General features: G+C 31.6%; 1 protein-coding gene across 1 annotated transcript; it reads right to left on the bottom strand.

Moving 5' to 3' along the window:
- Positions 1 to 3,896: 3,896 nt before the first annotated feature.
- LOC105182549 (thyrotropin-releasing hormone-degrading ectoenzyme) lies at positions 3,897 to 12,692 on the bottom strand. The gene is made up of 13 exons (XM_011140068.2): positions 12,632 to 12,692; positions 12,002 to 12,102; positions 11,310 to 11,850; positions 9,109 to 9,549; positions 8,462 to 8,645; positions 6,796 to 6,958; positions 6,579 to 6,660; positions 5,800 to 6,152; positions 5,366 to 5,637; positions 4,866 to 5,056; positions 4,458 to 4,742; positions 4,286 to 4,364; positions 3,897 to 4,117 (listed from the first exon to the last, which is right to left on the bottom strand). Exons 3-13 carry the CDS (start codon positions 11,819 to 11,821, stop codon positions 3,968 to 3,970), a joined length of 2,712 nt encoding a protein of 903 aa, XP_011138370.2. The 5' UTR covers positions 11,822 to 11,850; positions 12,002 to 12,102; positions 12,632 to 12,692; the 3' UTR covers positions 3,897 to 3,967.
- Positions 12,693 to 19,310: the final 6,618 nt, after the last annotated feature.

The following is a 19,310-nucleotide window of genomic DNA, read 5'->3' as shown; positions in this document are numbered from 1 at the left end:
AACTAGCTAAACACTTCACCTACTACACTGAACATCGAAACGAAAACGTGATTGAAAACGAACAAACGAATCCTCAATGTTAATATCGCGAATAAAAGCAGATATTTGTATATAACTGGTGCATAAAATTCAAATAAAATTCGCGCAAGCTCTGCACGTGTCACGTTACATCGTGAAGCCGGTAATTCATATCCGAGAGACTTTACTTTTCCCTCAGCCAAACTTTTGTGCTTCTTATTTATAACGAAGAAAGATTTCTCCGGGGAGCTTTTGGTAAAAGCAAGCGGATCTTCTTTCCGAAATGTGTAAGATTTCTCAGTGCACTCCTTATGGTGATTTAGCCGATGGAGGCATAGCGGCAGTAGTTTCTTGGCTCGTCTTAGACGCGGTCTTTCCATCAGAAATTATTGCTTCGAGACCCACGGAGAAACTTCCCGACCCCAGAAGTTGGCGTAGGTCGTCTAGACGCGTCGCAGACGCGTTCTATACCGCGGAGAGAATTAGGGTAAGAGAAGCGAGGGTAAGATTCTTCGACATCGTGCGGAGCGAAATTCCTTGTACAAACCGTATTATCTTTACTTTCAGATAATTCACAAGATAACCAAAGTATGATTTTTCGCTTGCTTTGCTTCGCGAATAAGCTTATATTCTTGCGCAATTTACCTCAAGTGGAATTAATAGAATATGAATTCGGATAATTGACATTACTCTACGAATCAGAAATGGTTATCGATAGTTGTTGACGTATAAGTAATTAAAGATCCATTGCGAAAAAGGTGGGTTAATTTTAACATTTATTAGGAAGGTTATTAGAAAGTAAATGTAAATCTGAAAAATTTAAGAGATCATATTTTGCTGGAGATTTAATTGCGAGGAGATTTAGTGTTCGGAATTGAGTCTTCGATCTTTTCTCTGAGATACCAAATCGAAGAGGAAAGTCGTTTATCGACACATATGATGACAAATGAGGCTGAAGTCGCTTCGACGTGACCATTAGTGCTGACGCGAGAAATTTGACAGATGACTTAAAAAGTCCGAGGTGCCAGCATTTTAAAATTGAAAGCATTCTTCGCGAATATTGACAAGGGTAACCGACTGCCATTACGTCCTTCGGCGAACCTAATCCCTTCCTGCTTCTCGACCTGGCTATTCGGTTGAAAGCATTCTCATGGATTATTCACCGCGATACGGGAATCGCGATGTGTCGTCTCACTGAGTGAAATATTTTAGCATAATTTCCATTCTTGAAAAGTTTTCACCTTCTCGGTGTTACGCGAATACCTGCATGTACGTTTGTGCTAGACGGAAAGTTACAGATTGCTAGGAACAAACGGCAGTAATTTGTTAATTTATGTTGGTTTCGGGAAAATTATATATTATTTAGTAATTTTGCATATATCACATACAATATATATATATATTTTTTTTTTCTTGTTATAAATTTGTGACAAACGGATTTGATTGTTATTTTATCAAAGGTTGAAACGAAATACGCAGGAAAAGATGAAAATCCAAATTTTCCGACAAATCACGTTTAGCGTTAAATCCTGGACACGACATAATATCAACGCTGTGAACGTTCCATTGTTTCTACTTCCAAACTTCAGTTTGACATATCGGTTCGTTTCACCCCTCAAGGTACAGAAATATTTGCTGAATACGACGTGCGTTTACAACGGTCGAAAGATGAAACGTGTGTCATGTATATTCTACAAAATGACAATTCGCGGACGCCTTTCGTATCCCACGAATAGGAATAAATCGCATTCAGGAGATTGCTCCGGCGCTTTTCACGGACAGGAAATCCCGGGTAAATCCAAACAAACCGGAGGAGGACCGGCGTTCGCTCGCCACCTACGATTTCGAAAGGGACGAGGTTTTATTTATAGGAACTTTCGCCGTAGCACATGGCGAGGCACGCGCGGAATCACGCGTGTTTCCGTGTGCGTGAGCTGCACGCTCGTGAGTAAATTATTTGGATAAGTCGGCATAGCCTCCGGTGTGCGCTATGATGTTTCTCCGAAGCACGAAGCTCAACTGCTGTTTTAGAGAGCTGACGGCGATGGGCGACGCGAATGTGTTTCTGCTTTCGATAACATCATTTAATGATTTATTCTGTTATCTGCGAAAACATATCACGCGTAGGGATTGATTCCGATCGCACTTTCTTCTATAGATGCCATAGAAGTAGATAAAAGAATTGCATTAGGGAAATATAATTGGTCCGAAAAATTATGAAATCCTAAATACCCACATCGTTGTCATACGAAATTTGAACTAATTAAAAATCTTTGAGATAAGATTTCTCGTCAGTATGAGCAAAAATATAATTGAAAGTGATAAACGTTTATGATAAACATTTGTCTAAATATAAGAATATATATATACAGGGTGTCCCATTTTAATGTCCCACCTTAAATAACTCTTCAGTATTGAAGTTTCAAGGAAAATGATCTGAATAAAAGTTGTAGGGATTTAAGTGAGCTATCTTATGATGACCTTTGACCTTGACCTCTATTTTCAAGGTCATTTGAAGGTCAACTTGCACTTTTTAAATGTGAATCCTTATTTTTTATTACACCGTTTTTTCTACTTTAGTTAATTTGAACAACTTCTGTCTAAAATATTTTTTATTTGTTTAATATTTTTTGAGATATTTGAGAAAAACTTGATAACTTTTTCAATATTTAACTTACGATATCTCGCTAATTATTTGTCGGAAGAAAAAGTGGTACTAGAATCAATACAGAAAAATCAGTGAGTTAACAAAAGTCAAGGCGCTATTGTAACAATATATTCTTGAGACTAAATAAAGCAAGAAAGTCTAATACCACTTTTTCTTCCGACAAATAGTTAGCGAGATATCGTGAGTTCAATATTGAAAAAGTTATCAAGTTTCCCTCAAATATTTCAAAAAATATTAGACAAATAAAAAAATTTTAGACAAAAGTTGTTCAAATTAACTAGTAGAAAAAAAACAGCGTAATAAAAAATAAGGATTCCCGTTTAAAAAACGCAAGTTAATCTTCAAATGACTTTGAAAATAGAGGTCAAGGTCAAAGTCAAGGTCATCATAAGGTAGCTCACTTAAATCCCTACAACTTTTACTCAGATCATTTTCCTTGAAACTTCAATACTGAAGAGTTATTTAAGGTGGGACATTAAAATGGGACATCCTGTATATAATTTGCACTTCTTTGTAATTTTTATGTGGAATAATATTTTTAATATATTATATCGAATTATTATGAAAATATAGGACATATTTTATATATTGCCGATACGGTAATCAGATTTTATCATGAATTATATTCTAAAGGAAAGAGGTAAAATAATACGTTTGGTGACACTTATATACAGGCTTGATGTTTTGATAACTCAAGTGGTTGTAGCTAACGGAGGCGTAAAGCTGATTGAGAAAAGAATAAAAAAATAGAGAATATAAAGAAGTTGAATATCGTTTTGCGATATACGCAATAATTATTAAACTGTTAATTATATAAATTTGACGAATAAGCTCGCATCTAGATGATATTGGAGGAGCCACAGCCGCTCGAGCTATAACAGTCGATCGACCCAGTCGATGTAGCAACTGTTGCAGGCGCGCGCTTATTCGTCAGATTTTTATAATTAATATCTTGATAATTATTGTGAACATCGTAAAATAAGGAAAAGGAAATTTAGATTTATCTCAATTCGCTGTATGTCTCCACGTATTTCTTGAAGAGAGTTCTAAAACACCATGTATAATGTGCATACGTACAAATACATATAAATAACAAATAAATAAATAAACAAAGAAATGTAAAATATAATGTAATAATAACATATAATGAAACTGCAATACTAAAAAAGAACATACAATTTTAAACACAGATATCTCAATTTAATGCGCAAGTTGCAATAGTCTTTAGTTCGACTGGTTATTTGAATTCTATCACATCTTGTAAATATGTTTATTGAGAAACTATACGTTTTCTTCGTTATTCATCGAAACTGAAATCTGAAACATATTTTCCATTCTGCGAATTCTTTGCTCTTGAGCTTGATTTATTACAGATATGTTATTCATGTTTAGATATGACAGGTGGGCCAAATTTTGTGCAAAACTTATAATCTGAAACAGATAGTTTTGGTAATTTTCTAAAACAGCTCCGATTCATTTTTATTCATAATTTCTAACTTTGACGAAAAATAAATTATCATATATATTGTATGTGTATAAATAAAATGTAAAACCGTTAAAAATGTTAGGAGCTATACAAAGTAAATAGAAAATACATACCTTCTCGAAATCATCATCTAAATATATATTCATTATTATATCACCTAATAAGTCTAAGTATAAAGAAGTGTCATTCCACCTACAAATAAAAGCCATCAATCGTTAATAAAAGCACTATATATTCTCGTAATCCACAACAGAAAGTACTTATAAGAAAAAAAAAGAAAATCACCAAGAATGATCTATTTTCAAATAATTCTCCATAATGTGTTTCACAACATGAGGTTTCTTTGTAATAATACGATAAAGTTTTAGCCGCTTGTCTTGCGTTGGTGTGAGTGACAACAAATCAGCCATATTTTTCATGAGAACCTCTATATCTTCCGCGCAACAGAGATACTTCATATAGTTTACATCTGTAGTATTTTTATATTTTTCAAACAGCCGCTGCGATAAATCTTCGTTTCCTAACATCATACCGGCGCAATATATCCAATCCTTCCACCATGCTGGAAATCTATGATATACGGAAAGTATCAAGCGAAATTTCTATTCGGATCACGTGACTTATCAAACACGTAGTGCAACAGATAATAGAGAAACATGTTTAAAAATATTATTATTCGGTACAAAGATTTACTTGTTTTTAACAGGATCGGTAAAACTGAGAAACAAATCCGACGTAGCAGCCATTCGACACTTTATATGCCCTAACTTGCAAGCCCATCTTGCTGCTAACAGTCTCAATGCTTTAGACATATTGTCCTTTTCATCTTTTTCTTTGAATTCCAACTCTTGAAGTATGCCGTTCAACATTTCAAGTACGTTTGTCTAAGTCACGTCAAGAGATTGATACCACATTAATATTACGTTTTATATGAAAACATTATGCTTTAAATATACTACTTCACGTTGTTTGTGGGGGACTGATCTTACATGCATTTATAACTATGAATATATGTATACGATATGTATTTGAGCTTACATACATATAATTATTATCAGAAATGTTTTATTTTTTGATACTTTTTTCCAAAATAATCCATTTTCAGTACTAAAATACTCTTTCATACTCGATGTATAGTATACTACACAACCCCCCTTTATTTAACTTATTTAATGCAATTCAATATTGCTTACCTTCATATACTCTGCGTTCGGATGATTCAAAACGGGCCACATGTTCGATAGAATATTAAACATTGGGTACCAGACTATATAATTTTTGTCGAACTGTAGGTGTTTTACGATTTTCCAAAATATAGACGATAATAAATAGCCTTGTGTCATAAAATAATACGCGTCATCAATTAATTGCGCACGGTTGAGGGCATATATTTCATGTGTTCCACGGTTTAAAAAAGTTGCGATTCGCAACCAAGTTCCTTTATCGTAATTAACACGGTAATATCCTGTTTATAAATTAAAGAATTATTATAATGTTTTTATTATTGTCACGTTTGTATTTACCAAAAATTGCTATAGATAAACTAAAAAAAATATATTAATTCAAAGTTGTTTTACGCAAAGCATCGCTTATCTGATATATTTGAACTTATCTGGTATACACTTACCATGATGTTTTATATTAAATATAGCAAAAGTAATATTCTTATCCACTACAATATTTCCAGTTGAAGAATTAATTATCAAAATATTACTGGAGTTAGAATGACGCGCGGAGTTTGAATATGTTTCGTATGTTATTGGTACTTTCCAAATGGATGGCATCATATTGTCACTTCCTGTGATAATATATGTCAATAAATTCTTGTGATGATCGTGGAAGATTTGCACAATAGGATAATATCTATTAGTTAACCACGTATCCATAATTTCTTCTATTCTAATCTCTTGATAAGTTCCATTATCAAACACAAGTTGTAAGGTAGACCAGAAATCGTTAAGAGTGGCAGAACGAAATATGCTATGAAGAAATAATATAAAGAAAGAAATATAATCTAGAAAGATGATCTATAAAGAAAGAAATTCAACCTGCGCGTGTCTGTGTGCGCGCGGGCGCGCACGCACGTGTACGTGTTTTATGTCGTTAGTAATATGTGAATTTCGCAATATAAATGCTAAACACATTGTTACTTAACTAGATGTTAAATTGAACTTTTTAACGTAAATATATTAATTCTATATAACATATCTGAAAAGCACTATAATAAATCTATATAATAAATGCACCCATTTTAACTTCAGTTAATTAACAAAAATGTTAATGAACATATAAACTTTGAAATATATCACTTCTGTCCTGCTATCTATAGCTATCCTAGCTATCTATAGATAGCTATCTATAAAGCAACATCTAACGGCGAAAAGTATATTACAATATGTTACTTACAATTTATTTAAATATTTTCTAACAGCATATTGAAATTTATCCCGCGTGACTATGTGCTCTATCATATATAAAAGAGCATATCCTGTAACGAAACATATTCATAAAAAGTGACAAATTTATGTAGTTTAAATAAAATAAGAATTAAATAGTACAATTTATATAGTATTGCCGTTTAATAACATTTAAATACTTTTTAAATTTCTAGTCAAACACTCACCTTTATTATAGTACCAACGAGAACAGAGATCAATGTCAATTTTATCCGCATCTAACATATTATATTCAGAAAGAGATTTCATGTAACAATTAATTTCAAAGTGAGGAGTTTGCTGAAGAATTTGGCTTGCATAGAGTTCCATCAATTGTGAATCGCCGGAAATCTAGAAATTATTATTGCGGTAAAACAAATGTGAAATATGGAAACAGATGCATAAATTAATATTACGTAAATATCACACTCTAGCAAATACAAATACACTGCTCAAAAGAATTATGGCATAGATCATTTATTGCCGAAAATTGGCCAACTTTGACTGGCGATTACTTCGCGAAAAATTATTATAGACTAATTATTTTCTTTTTCAAAATGAAGCTTGAAGTCTCTACTTTAAGAATGTATCTCCATTTTTTGCATGCGATGGACCCCTACCCCTGACATCTAAGGGCATATTTGGTATATTGAAAATTGCAAAATTTGACGGAATGCATGGACATGGACAATTTTTTTTCCGGGAACGCCGTTTGCATCGTCATAAAGTTAAAATCTTCCCCTTCAATTTGAAAAAAATGGAGTCGCTACAATTTTTTTCGCAAAGCCCTTCAAAAATATCGTTATATTTGGCCTTCGGGCCAAGTGTGCACGCATATGTGTGTGTATCTGTGACAGAAGAAATAAGAACCCCGTAGTTCGTCACTTCCACAGTAATTATTGATTCCAAACCCTCCCTTTTGTGCACGTAGGTGCGCGCTCGCGTGTGTGTGTGTGTGTGTGCGTGTAGGTGCGTCTTCAATATCTCGTGTTTCCTCCACAACGATATTTTTAAAGGGCTGTAACTTTGCGAAAAAAAATTGTAGCGACTCCATTTTTTTCAAATTGAAAGGGATGATTTTAACTTTATGACGATGCAAACGTCGTTCCCGAAAAAAATTGTCCACGTCCGTACATTCCGTCAAATTTTACAATTTTCAGTATACCAAATATGCCCTCAGATATCAGGGATTACAGGGGTAGAGGTCCATCGCATGCAAAAAATGGAGATGCATTCTTAAAAAGACTTTAACTTCATTTTGAAAAAAAAATTATTAGTCTACAATCATTTTTCGCGAAGTAATCGCCAGTCAAAGTTGGCCAATTTTCGGCAATAAATTATCTATGCCATAATTCTTTTGAGCAGTGTATGTAACAGTTACATCCAAGTAAATATATAAGTTACAATACATTTGATATAAAATAATTTCCTACTCATATAAAATTGCAGTTATGTAACATAAATGTAATACGTTAATAAAATATTGCAGGATCGGTATATTACTGAAAGATTATAAATCTGTTATGAGGCCGCAGGGAAATATTGCATAATTGAAATATAAAGTATACATTTCTCAGGGCCTATTGATGTGCATTGAGATGTCTGAGGGTGTGTATATATATATATATATATATATAACACATATATCTGCTATACACATAAAATCAGACTATCTGTTATGTTATGTGAGTTAGTTATACATTAAGTAACAGTTATGTTCTATATTTAATAATGTTTATACGTTATCAAAAAGCGTTTAGAAGAATCTAAGAAATTTTACGACATCAATTGTGTCTTCAAATTCAGAAGTAACTCGTATGATAATGTATGTAATGATGACAGGCGTATAATAACCTTGTCCAAGATATAATGACTGTAAAGCTTCGAAAGTGATTCGCCTAACCACAGGTCGGTCCACCAAGATCCTGTAACCATTCCTATAAACAGCTCACGTGTCACTTGGTGTGAAATGATCTCGCTCATATAAAGTTTGCGTCCAGGAAAATCAATATCTCGTTTATACAGAACATCTTCTTCTCTGTAAATTGTGAATTAATATGACTATGTGGTGTCAATATGAGTGTGCATAATTTTATTGTTTTATTAATTATATAAGCGTATAAAGTTAATTTAAAATCTCTGACACAAGAAACCGAATAAGAACAATAAGAACACGACATCAATTTTATCGTTTTCTATCCCACAATATAACAATCATGTGCTACATATTGTAATACATGTTGTAATATATTTATGTTACTGAGCGGAAGAATAAAATATTGGTGTAATGTTAGTCTTCACTTATTAGATACACAGCCTGTTGAGAACAAATTTCTGTGCGTTGTTACCAATTTCTAGCTTAATCGTAGAATAGGTTTTTTTCTTCCAATTGTGATATCGTTGGCTAGATGATATCGTCACTAGGATATCGCTGGATTGATTGTACTCAGACTTCTTTTGAGCTTCAATGCTACAACACTTAAATTATGTGTATTATATACCTGTATATCATAAGGCCTGGACATCCTATTGATTTTATTGCATGATTTGGGAATAATATGCGATCTATCTTCTGGAATATATTGGAAAAGCTCGTAATATATATCAATTGCCAATTGACAATTGCGATTGTATTTATCATATCTTGTAGCGTTTCATTTTCTGACAGGTGCCAAATGAAGTCGTTTGGAAATATTTCACTATTTTTAACGTTATTTTCAAGCAGAGCAAACAGAACGTTGGAAGGAGATATCGGAGGTGTTTCGTTAAAATATGATGTGCAAGACATTGAGTCGCAGATATCTTCGACTATTATAGGCATATTTGAAAAAAGTTTGTACTGCTTAGGATACGAAGCACTTATTTCGAAAATTGCCTTTATTCCGGGCTCATCCCAACATGGAAACAATCTCCGAGCCTTGTTAAGTTGCGTGATGTATAACCTATCATAAGAACATATTATTATTAAACATAAAATTTTTACCATCCTATAATCTAAAAGCCGCAAATATATTTATATATAATCTAAATGAATATTCCATATGAATTATATATATATATATATATTAGGAGATTGAATTAATTCTGGTCTTATTTTGACAATTTCTTATCTTTACTTTAAAGAAATGGTTAAATTTACATCAATCAAAATATTTTCTGTCGTTAGCTGTAACTTTTTCCCATCTTTCTGGCAACATACATCCGATAGACGATAGAACGATCTGCCTTTCGAAGCAATCTAATCTAATCACCCACTTTTGCACATCCTCGTAATTATTGAAGTGTATATCTGTCAAAGCGTGTCGCATCGGTCGGAATAGATGGTGCGAATTAGATAGTGCTAGGTCTGGAGCTGGGTGCGGAAAGATTTTCTATTCGAGCCTTAACAATGTTTAACGATTGAAGCAACATATGGACGAGCATTATTGTGCAAAAGAATCACTTTGCGTCTGGCTATCACTGGCTTTTTTTGCATCGATTCATCATTCAATTTATTCAATTGTTGCTAGTATTGCTTCCCCGTAACTGTTTCATTTGGTTTTAGAAGCTCATAGTACACTATATCTTCCATATTCCACCAAATATAGAGCATTGATTTGTGACCGTAAATGTTCCGTTTTGCTCCGTCGATGTTGATAGTTATTTTGGGTCAACCTATGATTTTTTTCGCTTTGGATTATCAAAATAAACCCACTTTTCATCTCCAGTTACAATTCGTCACAAAAAACTCTTTTCTTTTGTCTGGCAAGCAAAGACATGGCAATATTCAAACGATCTTCAATGGCACTTTTACTCAATTTCATGTGAAATCCATTTGTCTTCCTTTTGAATTTTTTCTATAGCGTATAGATATTTAGAAATTGTTGATTTATTAACATTGAGCTGTTTAGTCAATTTTCCATTTGAGCGGTGTTTTCATTTAATAATGCTTGCAATTCAGAATTTTCGAACTTTTTATTGACTGGTACGTTGTCAGTCAAATAGAAATTACCATTTTTGAATCGTTGAAACCAAAATTTATAGTTGGAACTGATCGTAATACCATAAATAGTAACAAACATTTTAGAGATTCAGTTGCCGATTTTTTCAAATTAAACAAAAGGAAAATAATGAATATGGAAAATGTAATTTCGTATGATCCATTTTAGACGCGTATAAACAATGAAACTATCAGTAACAATAGCGCGTAAAATGTCATGTGTTATAGAGTAATGTCAAATTTTTCAGTGTTGCAAGATTTCAACATTCGTACTAATCATTAACTTGTTACTAAAACCATCTAGTGCTAGGGACTAGAATTAATTCAACCTCGTAATATAATTTGATATAAATATTGTTTATAATTTATCATATAATCGGACAAAATCGTACAAGATTTAGTTTATCTATATGTCAGTACTAAAAAACACTATTATACGAGAGAATGCACTACTATACGAAAGAATGTAAATTATATAAATGCTTATTTTCTCAGTAATAGTCATTTATAATTAACTTACATATCCAAGTAAAAATTATTGACAAATATTTTATCGTTTACAAAAACTGTTGAATTAATCAGTTTTTCTATTGACTTTCCCTCTCATGATAACTACAAAAACTAAAATAACTAGTGTGACATTTGGACCAAATAAGTTCAATAAAAAAAAATGTTTATCTGTAACAGTTAGCAATATAATTAATGATTCATGTAAATTCTTACTCTGTTCTGTTAAGATTTGTTCCACCATTCTTGTATTCGTATTTCTTTATAACCTTTTGCATAGAAAAAATAATGTCAAACTGGATTGTTAAGAGATAAATTCCAGCAGGTATAGTTTTATCAAATTGCAAATCTAAAATCTGCGATCGTTTGCAATAACGGTAACCAAGGAATATGTACGATTCAAATGAGGATGTATTAAAATTCTTTAGAATTATCGAACCATTCATGATACGCAATTCGTAAGCGTGCAAACTTATCTCTCTAGTTGGATTTTCAACCATGATCTTAATATCAGATATACCAGAGAATAGATCATTATTTGGATATACTGCGAAACTTATGGTATATTTAATTGGCTGTACTTTATTAATCAGTAAACGATCATCAAGTGAAACAACCCAGCAATTTTCACTGTCCGTATTCAAATATTGATCATGATCGGTAACAAAATACGGTTGTAACGCAGCGCTCATCGAAATGTAAATTAATAATAATATTAGAGATTCCATATTATTGTTTCGCAAAGATATATATGTACCTACATGGGTAGTTTAGTTGTTAGCAGAACGAAATATTAGTTAATAACAAGTTTCAATATTTGACTATTGTATTATATAATATTGCTACTTAATGCTGATATTAATGTAAGAAGAATAATACAACAGATATATAAGTTTAGAGTTTCTTACTCCTAAATGGACATATGTTCCGTATTTGTTATTTCAGCCTTTAGTATTCGTCGCCTATTACTGTACGCAGAACAAAAACTTTCGACATTGCAATCCACTTACTAAACAAAAAAAAAAGAAAATAGATATAAAACCAAGCAATAATAATAGTTTTATAACATATTGGCGCTAGGTTGATTAAATACGAAAGAAATGTACAAACTAGTAACTTATAAGCTATATATAATTCATATAGAGAACAAATGATATAGAAAGTACCATATAATCTACATACTATTTTCTTGAAAGTTCCCTGAATGTAATGAAATTATAAACTATGGTCACATAGAGAGCGCAAAGGTTGACAATAAGAATTGCTTTGAAAATTTACAAATTACAACAAAATTTTAATCGATTTTTCACAAACATATTAGTTGTTATTATATTAATATATAAATAAAGTTTGATATGATAAAACTTAATATAATAATATCAAAATTGATATTATATATATATAAGAATAAATAAATAAAATTTAATAATTAAAATTTAATAAATAAACATATAGGTAAAATAAGTTAAAGTTAAACTAATTATCCTCTCGATGAACTTGGAAAATATGTATGATTATCAATGTTATACTGAGTTTACCTATAACAACGGAAGAATATATCTATTTATTCTCGATTGCTATACCTTTCTTATTCGGCAGATTACAGCAAACTGGCGATTAAAGAAATTTGTTTTGTTATTATAACTATGACAAATCGGATATTCGAGTTAATTGTATACAAGTCTCTATTATTGTATACAAGTATTTTCAAGCCCAAGATCATGATCGTTGTACTAGAGCGACTTGGACTAACATTTAAATTAGCCTGATATATAATAATAATATGATAAATTATATATTATTTGTTAAATTACATGACTGCTAGGATCCAATATTTTATATCAGACGAGTTCCTCATATAAAATGCGTAAATTATCACAGGATAAAATAAATATACTAAAATATCACTATCAACGAAATCTTCGCCTACTGATAACTACACCTTTCCTGGAATGACAAGCAACGCCTTTAAATTATACGATCGCTAGGAACTAATTCTTTATATCAGACGAATGTCTCATGTGAAACGCAAAAATTATAGGAAAATAAATATGCAAAAATATTACAATTAACGAAATTTTCAGTAATGATAATTATAATACTCCTTTCCAAGGAGAATAAACAACGTTAGGGTGGATTGTTGAGTTTTAAGCTTCGGTAGGTATAATTTTATTAAACCACAAATCCGAAATCTGCGGTCGTTTGCAATAGCAGTAGCCAAGTACGATTCAAACGAGGAAATATCTACATCCTTTAAAGTTATCCGTTTTTTGAGAATACATAATTCATAAGCGTACAAACTTGTGTCTCTAGTTGGTGTCTCAACAATGACTATAATATTAATTATATTCTGAGTGGAAATATAAACTGGATTTGAAAATTTATAGTATATCTAATTGGCCATGATTTATTACTAGTAAACGATTACTATAGAAAACATCTCAGCAGTCTTGTCTATTTAAATATTGACAGGAATATTGTCTAGTTAAATATTATCGAGAACAAAAATTTTGGTCGGCAAAAAGAAAAGACGCATATTGTAATACTCAAGAATAGTATTACAGATTCCATATAAATATTCCATGTAAATGATTCACAAAGATATATATTTATCTACACAGGGAATTTATGAACGAGAACGAATTTTAACAGAACGAAATATTAGTTAATGATAAGTTTTAATATTCGATTATTATATTATCTAATATTATTATTTAATGTTAATATTAATGTAAAAAGATAATATGACGGATATAAGTTCAATATCTTTTATCTAACTGGATATATATACATACCTATACATACCTACTTCGAATCGTCTTGTATAATATACCTATAAATATTCAGTTCCAAGTAATCTTGTGCCAGAACTTTTCTTCAACAGTATTCGTATAAATGATTCCATTTTACAAGGCGCGATTTACGTTGCTCTACTTTCGTTTACATCTTTATATATTAGTTTTTTAAAATTTGAATTTACAGTGCTGAACGAAATAAATCATATACCTTTCAACAAATTAAATTTGTTAGAATAACTATTTTTTTAACAAGCAAATGAATTATTAGATGCAGAAAAATCAAAGCATTTTAAATGATGAATATATGAAACAATAAAAATAACGCTTGATTCTTTTGTTAAACATTTATTATTCAGTGTTGTTATATTTCGCTTTGGATAAAATAAATCATACATTTGCATACTATAACATTTGTGTATATTATATCTACGGTTAGAATTTGTATGTTTGGAGCCAATAGTAGCTGTGACAAACAAGAACGATATCACGAAAGCAAAGCAAATTTCTCCTGATATTCGAAATTTAATCATTAGCAACTGACAGAATCTTTTAGGATAATTGCTAATAAATATTCAATTTCTATTGGAGCAATGCAGTATATCTGAAAAAAAAATATGAAACACATAGAATTGTGGCAAATTGTTCCGGTAAAAGCCGAAAGCGGGTTACAACTTTTCATGATGGTAGATCCAGAATCATTTAAATGGTAAGACAAAATTCCCCAAGTAACACAGTCTGGCAATATTCGCTGTAACAGCAAAACTGTGGCTGGAATAACGACCTACCAACCTTAATTACAGCTATTTGGTAATAAAAGCTGTTTCGATTTTTAACTGTAAAAACGTTGCGATGACTAATGAAAAAGTCTAAATGCAACCCCATCTATTTTAGCTGTATCAATAGTTGTAAAGTAGTTGTGATAGTTAATAAAAAAGTCAAAATACAGCCGCAACTATTGTAGCTGTATTAATTGCTGTAAAGTAGTTGTACCAGCTTCTAGAAAAGCCAGAATTTTCTTTAGGCATTTTGCTACTTACTTTCGCTCGTCTTCAGTATCATCAAACTGACTCAAATATTTTTCAGCTTTAATAGCAACTTGAAATGTTGTACAATTCCTCCTCTTCACCGTATACTTTTGTTTAGACTAATTATTAAAGTCTGGCAAAATTTTATCATTTTTGCGAAGGTTCAATCCCTTCCCTTGGCCTGGTGGCCAAAATAAAACGCTATTTTTCTCTCAACTCTCGAGCACAACATATAAATTAATTTCGCCATCCTCAATCGTTCTTATTATTAAGAACATCTTAAATTTTTTTCCTTCATTACACAGCACTTATCAACTCTGTTTCTTAGGTTATATCATAATCGGAGTATGTATATGTGCACTACGTGGAAAATTATTACCCACATGCACCATGAGTCGTGACCGCGTATGTCCATCGAATGAAGCTAGAAACAGCCAAAATAGCTATCATCTTGCTGTAATTTGTATGTTACAGCTACAACGACGTAATATGACTATCAATTTTACATTAAGCTTAACGTGTATCAGTGTTGGTCAAGCGGACCTAAGTCTATGCGGCTCTAAAATTATTACTAAAAGATCTGCGTGTAGTTCTATAATCAGTATACTTATAAGTTTGCGTTCGCGCTAGTATATTTGTATGTCATAAAGTGTAACAATGTGCAATGATTAGTTAATCTCGAAATTTAATCCTAGTTTATTGTAGCAATGATTCTGAACGGTCACAGGTTCAATTCTAGTTGAATAAAAATTTTTTTAATATTTTAAAATTTAAATAAATTAAAAAATTTAAATTTATTAGATATTAATTTACGTATTAAAAAAAACGTTCTCCGTTTATTAGTTACTTTTATCTTTCTTTCGATTATCATTATTATAATGTAGCTCCTACAATGTTGTCAAAACATCATAATGACGTTGTGGCAGTAGATGCTTTAGACAAAAATGCTGCCATTTAAGTTGCGACAATGTTATCGCAACCGTTTTAAAGCTTCATATGTTATTTGAAATGGCTATGATAACCTCTTTACAGCAAGATAGCTGCGCAGCTATATATACAACGTTATTACTGTCACAACATCATTATAACATCTTGACAACGTTGTACCAGCAAAAATGGGACAACATTTTAAGCTTTGAAAATATTGTTGCAGCTATTCGGTTGCTCTTTGCAGCTGTTTTGCTGCAAATAGGCTGTCATTAACTTCTTTACAGCAAAATAGCTGTGCAGCCAAATAGCTGCAACAACATTTTCAAAGCTTAAAAATGTTGTCCCACTTTTACTGGTAGAACGTTGTCAAAACGTTATAATAACGTTGTGGCAGTAACTGTGCTGGACAAAAATGCTGCGGTTTGAGTTGTGACAACGTTATCGTAGCCGTTTTAAAAATTTAATTACTTGGGTCAAGACTATCATCACGAAATATTGCGGAATTGATGAACCTGGTTGTCAGCAGTCGCACTTAGCAGGCTTAGGGAAACTAGATTGAAAAGCGTCAAAGCGTTCTTTTATCAATAAAATATATAAGAAAAAGCGATTCGAATTTGTCAAGAAGTACGCGAAAATGATTCTGGACTTTCGGAAACAAAATATTGTGGTTAGAGAAGAGTTTGTTTGTTGAGAGTAAGTTTGAATTATGTGAACAAAAACAGCGATCTAGAGCGAAAACTTGGTGTCAAGAAAGTAAATATTCAGAAAACCGTAAAACATGGAAGCGGTAGTATCATGATATAAGGATGTTTTGCATGATCTAGCATCGGTAATTTGACTCAAATTAAAAGCACTGATAGCAGAAAAAAATATACCGATATATTGTGTGAGAATTTGGAAAAGCCTGTTATAAAATTAGGTTGAGAAAACAACTTTGTCTTTCAGCAAGACAATGACCTTAAGCATAAGGTGAAAAAAATCACTGCCTTTTTCAATTCTAATAAAATAAAACTGCTCGAATGGCCGTCATAATCGTCCGTTTAGACAATCATCAGACAATTTAAACCTCATTGGAAATCTATGGGCTTATTTGAACGGGGACGTGGATAAAACGAATGTAATTGACAAGATATCGTGCTATCGTAACACTCCAGAAGGCCTAAGAGAAAATTGATCCTGAATACTTAAAAAAATTAGTCGAGAGTATGGTATGTCGCGCCGACTAGAAGCAATATTGAAAGCTAAAGGCGGCCGCACCAAGTACTAAGCACCATTAGAATTAACTTTATTTGTTTGTTAACTGTTGCTTTTAAGAGTGTATAATTTATTTTGTCCAAAGTAATATGTAATAATATTGAATACTAAGTTGTTTACATTTTACAAAAACATTAAGCATAATTTTTATCATTTTTTCGAGGTTCGTCGAAAAAAAAAACATCAAAATTGCAAGGTTTACGATCACTTTTATTTGAGCTTGCCTCCGGAACGGCCAATCGACCTCCGTAAGAGAAATCAGTATTTTCGGGATGAGCCGCATGTTTAAAGTCCATACATGGGTTTGATTTTTCCCATCGCTTCTCTGTCCCTCAGAGCGCTTTAGATGGATTATTCGTTTAATGGCCGGCTAAATATTGACTCTTGGTTATTCGGTTTGCATGTGACTCGGCTGTCGACGCGTTTCGCTGTACATAATCCTGCCTATCTAGGTGAAATAGGTATACCTGCGGATGCGAGTTCTCTAACAGAGGCGCGGTTACCCTGCAGTTTGCAAACGCGCAATCTATTTGAAGACTTTAATAGCAGTGGTAAATATCAAACTTTGCGATCAAACGACTGGGGATCAAAGGTAAATGGCGCCAACGCGAAAGATTATGAAATAGACTGTAATAAATTTGGCGAGATCTTCTATAGATTTTTTCCTAGTTCGTAAAATTCATGTCCCTTTTTACAAAAGAAATTACATTCAAAATGTTTACAATTTAAGGGCATATGTTCTCAAACGATAGTTATACACAAAGAATATTACAGTTTTCTTTTTATGTGAAATTTTTGTAAATTTTATAATACTTCTTATATAGTAATGTAACAACGGATTGCCAACAGAATTTATCTCGCTTAGGAACATATATAATAAATGTTTTCAATATTTAATCAATTTCCCAAAATTTTTCCAATTCTATTGGAAGGGTAGTAAATTAAGACAGAATGTCGATATGCCCTTTAACCACAAAATTCTCTAGTAATATTTACTATAAAATTCTCTCTGTATAAAAAACTCTTATCTTGAGGAATTATAAAGAGGTTGAAGAGAAATAGTTATTTAAAGTTCTTTAAAGATAACGGAAAACATATATGAAAACTCTTTTCACAGATTAAGAGTTAGAAGATTGCATTTAATATTTAGAATGCATCGGGTATATTTATCGTCAAAATCCAAAAAGGTTTGAAAATGGAAAAATCAGGAATTGATGGTTTAATGGAAAATTAAAATGAGAAAATATATATATATAATTATGAATATTATATGTACAGGGTGTCCCATTTTAAATTCCTCAGGTAAATATCTCGAAAAATATGGAAGATACGGAAAAATATTTCAAACAAAAATTGCATGATTTCAAGGAGGACATAAAACAATTATATCAGTCTGTTTACAGATAATGCCACTTTCGATATCTTCACTAATCGTTACTTTTTCTAAATGGAACTCCCAATTTTTTATTATATCATCTTTTTCTATCAATTAATTTGAACAACTTTTGTCTGAAATATTTTCTTACTTGCCTAATATTTTTTGAAATATTTAAGGAAAACTTGGTAACGTTTTCAATATTTATCTTGCGATATTTCGCTAATTTATTGTCGAGAGAAAAAATGGTATAAGACTTTTTTACTCTATTTTGTCTCAAGAATATATTGTTACAATAGCATCTTGATTTTTGTTAACTTGATGATTTTGAAATTTCCAAAAGTCGATGAGTTAACAAAAGTTGGGACACTATTGTAACAATATATTCTTGAGATCAGATGAAGTAAAACAGTCTAGTACTATTTTTTCTTCCGACAAATAGTTAGCGAGATATCGTAGGTTAAATATTGAAAAAATTACCAAGTTTTCTTTAAATATCTCAAAAGATATTAAGTAAATAAAAAAATGGGTAATTATTTAGAATAGGGGAGCCACTCCCGATTTCAATAATTTTCATATATATTATTATTACTATTCTCCTTTAATAACATGCAACAAATTTTAGTTGTCGGTCGATGCTAATTAAAAAGTTATCAACAAAAAAGTGTAATGAATAATATTCACATATTGAAATACTACGTGTCTTCTGTGGATATAATTGTGCAATACTGTGCATAGAGATTTACTTACGTATTATATTCTTCGCTTGGTTTGTTTATTTACCTTTCTTATAGTGGTTATACATCGAAAGAAAAAGATGTCTACATACTGAAGG

Source organism: Harpegnathos saltator, unplaced genomic scaffold, assembly GCF_003227715.2.
Source record: "Harpegnathos saltator strain DR-91 unplaced genomic scaffold, Hsal_v8.6 scaffold639, whole genome shotgun sequence".
Classification (NCBI taxonomy): domain Eukaryota; kingdom Metazoa; phylum Arthropoda; class Insecta; order Hymenoptera; family Formicidae; genus Harpegnathos; species Harpegnathos saltator.
This window is presented reverse-complemented; position numbering and strand designations above follow the sequence as displayed.